Source organism: Penaeus chinensis, chromosome 20, assembly GCF_019202785.1.
Source record: "Penaeus chinensis breed Huanghai No. 1 chromosome 20, ASM1920278v2, whole genome shotgun sequence".
In the NCBI taxonomy this organism is placed as follows: Eukaryota; Metazoa; Arthropoda; class Malacostraca; order Decapoda; family Penaeidae; genus Penaeus; species Penaeus chinensis.
Genome location: NC_061838.1, coordinates 2,261,879 through 2,266,911, shown reverse-complemented (window position 1 = coordinate 2,266,911; position 5,033 = coordinate 2,261,879). Strand labels below are relative to the sequence as shown.

Below are 5,033 nucleotides of genomic sequence, written 5' to 3'. Positions count from 1 at the left end.
CTCTCTCTCTCTCTCTCTCTCTCTCTCTCTCTCTCTCTCTTCCTCTCGCTCTCTCTCTCTTCCTCTCGCTCTCTCTCTCTCTCTCTCTCTCTCTCTCTCTCTCTCTCTCTCTCTCTCTCTCTCTCTCTCTCTCTCACTCTCACTCTCACTCTCACTCTCACTCTCACATACACACACACACACACACACACACACACACACACACACACACACACACACACACACACACACACACCTATCTATCCATCTCTCATTTATCGTTTTCTCTTGCTTTTTTATTTTGTTTTTTATCATTCTCTCCTTCCATTTTCGTCCCTCTCCTTTCCCCCTTTTCCCCTCGCTCTGAATTCCTGAAGCTCAGTTCGAGACTCGATATTTATTTCTTCCCTTTCTCTCCCTCCCCCTCCCCCCTCCCCCCTCCGATACTTTCTCTTCTCCTTTCTTTTATTTTCATGACTTTTCGTATTTTCGAAATGTCTCGGTTTTATTTCTTTGGTTTGTGGTCTTAATTGTTCTGTTTTTTTCCCTTTCTCTTCATTTTTCTTTTTATCTTTCCTTTTTTTTCATTTTCTTCTGACTTTATTCTGTTTTCGTCTCTCGCTTTCCAGTTGTAGTTTTTCATATATCTTCCTGCATACGTAAACAAAGCACGGTAACTGTATATAACATCAATATGAATGATTAAGTAACTTATTAAATATATAAAAACAACAACATTGCAAACGTCTAATTGATAGTGAAGGCACGTGGCACTCTCTCCTTTAAATTTTTTATATATATTTATACTATTTTCTTCCGCTTTCCATGCGAAAATATGAATGAAAAAATACAAAAACATACTGTAGAAAAATAAAAAAATGTATGCGCACAATTGGCACTGACCGCTCGTCTGTTTTCACTTTTCACCTTTACTATATATTTGCAGTTTTTTTTTTTTCTATCTCTATACGAAAAGGAAGTTTTTAAAAATAAGTCATATTTAATATTCTCTTTCTTACTTTCTCTATACGAAGAACCAATAGACGAACACATTCACTCTTAAATTTTTAAAAATGACAACCCGCTCATCCGCCTTCTTCTGTTTCTTGTTTCCAGCACGCGGCGGGACCCCAACCTGCCCAGTCTGGCGGACGTCGACCCAGCGCCCCCGTGCTCCACTCGGGCACCAAGTTCCGCCACGGCCTCCTCCAGCTGATGATCCACACCATCGACCCGCTGCACGATGGTGAGTCCTCCGCTGACGCCGCCCGCTGCTGTGTCACTATTCACCATCCCGAGAGGTCCGACGTCCGTCATTACCCTGTCTATCCGATCTATCCATCCGTCTATCTGCTTTCGGTCTGTCCACGGGCACATCTGCATCGCCCATGTGGATGTGGATGTGGATGGCGGGCCAGACGACGGGGGGGATGGTGGTGGTGGACTCGGGGCGGGATAGTGAGGGAATGGTGATGCGGTGGTGATGCGGTGGGGGATGGGAGGGAGGGAGGGAGGGGGTAGGGAGAGGGTTGCCGGGAAGAAGGGAGGGTGGGGAGAGGGAGGGAAGGAGGGGAAAGGTAAAAAAAAGGGTGTTGCTTTAAGGGAGAAAAGGAATCTCAAGATCAGGGTGTTGATGTGATGAGGGGGAAGATAGGGAGGGAAGAAGAAGATGATGTTATGTAATACTTTGCCCTAGGAGATTCTTTTTTATTCGGTACACTTAGAAAGCCTTTTTTAAAATCTTAGTTTCGATGTAAATGATTCCTGTCGCTTAGTAAGAGCGATAGAAGTAAGTAGTGAGGTATGCCCTAGACTTTTGCTAAGTAGGCAACATGACAGAAAGTACAGTACATAGAAAATTATTAAAAAGTAGATTACATAGTAGATTACATGACAGTAAGTACATAGATGTAATTAGAGGTTACATGACAAAACAAAAATGTGACAAAGTAGACCTTACTGCAAGTCACACGACACAGTACACAGGTGCAGGTGACAAAAAGCGATCATTGCCCTTAGCTCGCCCAACGCAAGGAAGTGACGAGCAGGTGGGAGGTAGGGGGGGGGGGAGGCGGCGGGGGCGTCAGACCGGCTTTGAATCTCCATCTTCGACCCAGTCAGTCCTCCGCCTCGCCTCCTTCACGAGGGGCAGTTCGAGGGGACCGAGGGAGAGAGGGAGATGGGAGGAAAGAGAAGGAGGAAGGTAAGGGGGGAGGGAAGCAGAAGGGGGAAAGGGAAGGAAGGAGGAAGAGGGAGGGGGGGATAAGGAAGGTAAAGGGAGGGATGGAGCGACGGACGGGAAAGAAGGAAAGGGAAGGGAGGGAATGAGGAAGTTAAGGGGTGGGAGGCAAGAAGGAGGGAATGGAGAGAGGGAGAAGGAAAGGAGGGAGGGACGAAGGCAGGAAAGGAGGGAGAGGAAGAGGAGGGAGGAGGGTCGTTGCTCAGCCTCCTTCATAGGGCCCGCCTCTGGCACTTTTAGCATCGGCACTAAATCAAAGTTGCCCGCAATGTTGGGCGAGGGGGAAGGGCGCCTGCTGAGGATGATCGCCTTTTTCCCCATTATTATTTTTATTTATACATTCTTCTATTTCTCCTTTTCCTTGAGCCTTCAATCCCAGGGCAAAAGCTCTCAGTAGCTGGGAGAAGCCGTCAAAATTGAGGGGGCCACTTTCAATCTCTCAAAGTGTTTTGCAGGCTCCGGCGCTGTTGTGAGGCCGCCTTTAATCTTCGGGGCAAATACCCCTCTCTCTCTCTCCTCTTCATCCGCTTCCTCCTCCTCCTTTTTTCTTCTCGTATTCGTCCTCATCCACCTCTTCTTTTTTTTCTTCTTCTTTTTCTTCTTCTTCTTCTTCTTCTTCTTCTTCTCTTTTTCTTCTTATCGTCCTCCTCATCCACCTCTTCTTCTACCTTCTCTTCCCCCTCCTCCTCCTCTTCATCCTTCTACTCCTACTTCTTTTCCTCTTCCTTCCTCCTCCTCCTCCTCCTCCTTCCCAAAATTCCCTCTTCCTTTATACAGTCCTTAACCCACGGTACAACTCTCACCCCCTCCATTCACCCACGCCTGAACCCCCCAAACCCTATCCCCCCAACGCCTGACCCCCCCTCCCCCTCCCTCCCGGCATCCCTCGCCGCCTCCGACTAGTAGACGTAACGCGAAGAAGACAAACGAGCAGTGATGCAGCGCGCGTCTCCCTGTACACATCGCGTCACGGATGGAAGTTTCACTCACCGGGGCTTTCCCTTGTAATGCGTCTTTTGTCCCTCGGAGCTAGTGAACTGGACGCCCTCTCCCCCCTCCGCCCGCCCCCCTCGAAGGTGACTTGACCTGGACTAAAGCTGATGTGACTTGAGTACAGGCGAGGTGCGGATAGTGACTCGGCACAACTTCGAGTCGATGCGAACACTCGGGGCTTCAGAGCTTCGGAGCTTCGGTAGGGAGTTGATCTGTTGGAATCACTTATGCTGATAAATCGACGTTTTTACTATTACAAGATAAAACAAATAACCAGATAGATGAATTAGTAAATTGATTTTTTTTCCCTTATATTCCTTGCCGATACCGATAGCGATCAGAAGTGTTTCGGTCAAACGGTGATGATAATGACTCGACTCATAATCTCGCAGTGATGTGACGTCCCACATGATCAAGTTGACAGTCAACGAGCGACGAGACAGGCGGAATTAAACGCTGGATCGCTCGGACACGCTTTACCCTGTCTAACTTTAGTATGAGGAAGGGACATGTGTTTCAGCGTAATATTCCGCGATCTGCGCTTAATGGTGATAGATATCTCGTGAAGGGAGGGAGGGGGTCGTCGAAACGGAATAGAAATACCACAATAAAGCGAAATTTCGCTTGGGTATCAGAGCTCTCCAACCTCGGAATAAGCTGGTTCCCTCACGTCCATCATTGATATACGAACATCTGTCACACACACACACACACAGAGAGAGAGAGAGAGAGAGAGAGAGAGAGAGAGAGAGAGAGAGAGAGAGAGAGAGAGAGAGAGAGAGAGAGAGAGAGAGAGGAAACCGTCGGATCCTAACCAGATATGAACAAACCTCATGTCCCTTTCGGAATCATTCTCCCCTAGTATTGCTGATGTCCTTTTGATAACACGGCTTCCTCACTCCCTTCACGCAGCTAATGAATGACCTTATCTGTTGACGCGGCAGATCATTTTAAAATAGTCACTTCGACGTCCGTTCCTCCCCTTCCCCCCTCCCCCCCCCCCTTGCCCCCATCACTGTAACACCCGGAAATGAAGATACACCCAACAGCCCCTTTCTTTTACAGTTGTTTATGGTTCGTGACGCACTTCACATAGGGCTTGGGTGTGTGTCTGTGGGGTGGGGTAGGGGGGGTCCTGGTCCCTTTCCGAAATCCATTTCCTTTTGCTTCCAGAGACCCATGTCCAGGGGGGGAGGGTGTTCTGTTCTGCCCTGGTTCTCTGCGCTGTGCCTCTAGCTGGCCTTTCTCTCTCTCTTTCTCTTTCTCTCTCTCTCTCTCTCTCTCTCTCTCTCTCTCTCTCTGTCTCTCTCTCTCTCTCTCTCTCTCTCTCTCTCTCTCTCTCTCTCTCTCTCTCTCTCTCTCTCTCTCTCTCTCTCTCTCTCTCTCTCTCTCTCTCTCTCTCTCTCTCTCTCTCTCTCTCTCTCTCTCTCTCTCTCTCTCTCTCTCTCTCTCTCTTTTGCTATTGTTGTTTTTGTTGTCGTTATTGTTATTACATTATTATTGTAATATATTTTTATTTTCATTATTATATTATTATTATTATTATTATAAAATTTTCATTATCATTATTATTATCAATATGATTATTATTGCTGTTGTTATTTTGTTACTGATTTTAGAGTTATTATCATTTTCATCGCTATTATCACAGCTATCATTCTCATTACGATCCTTCCATTTCCTCCTGTCTCCTCTTCACAACTTCCGAAGAAAGACGTAAAGATGTTCATCGCAGAAGTTATTTTTTTCGTCTCCTTCTCGGATGAGATAAGCTTCAAGACTGGGATTCTTGGTGCCTTTTCTGTCCTTTTGGTTGACTGGG

At 46.9% G+C, this 5,033-nt stretch overlaps 1 protein-coding gene across 6 annotated transcripts in view; it reads left to right on the top strand.

Moving 5' to 3' along the window:
• Window positions 1-5,033, top strand: part of LOC125035971 (sodium/potassium/calcium exchanger Nckx30C-like) — a 270,959-nt gene that overhangs the window by 203,615 nt on the left and 62,311 nt on the right. For all 6 annotated transcript variants that reach the window (XM_047628296.1, XM_047628292.1, XM_047628297.1 and 3 more), the window contains exon 3: window positions 1,096-1,225. In XM_047628296.1, coding sequence (XP_047484252.1) covers window positions 1,096-1,225 — 130 coding nt within the window. The remainder of the gene's footprint in view (window positions 1-1,095; window positions 1,226-5,033) is intronic.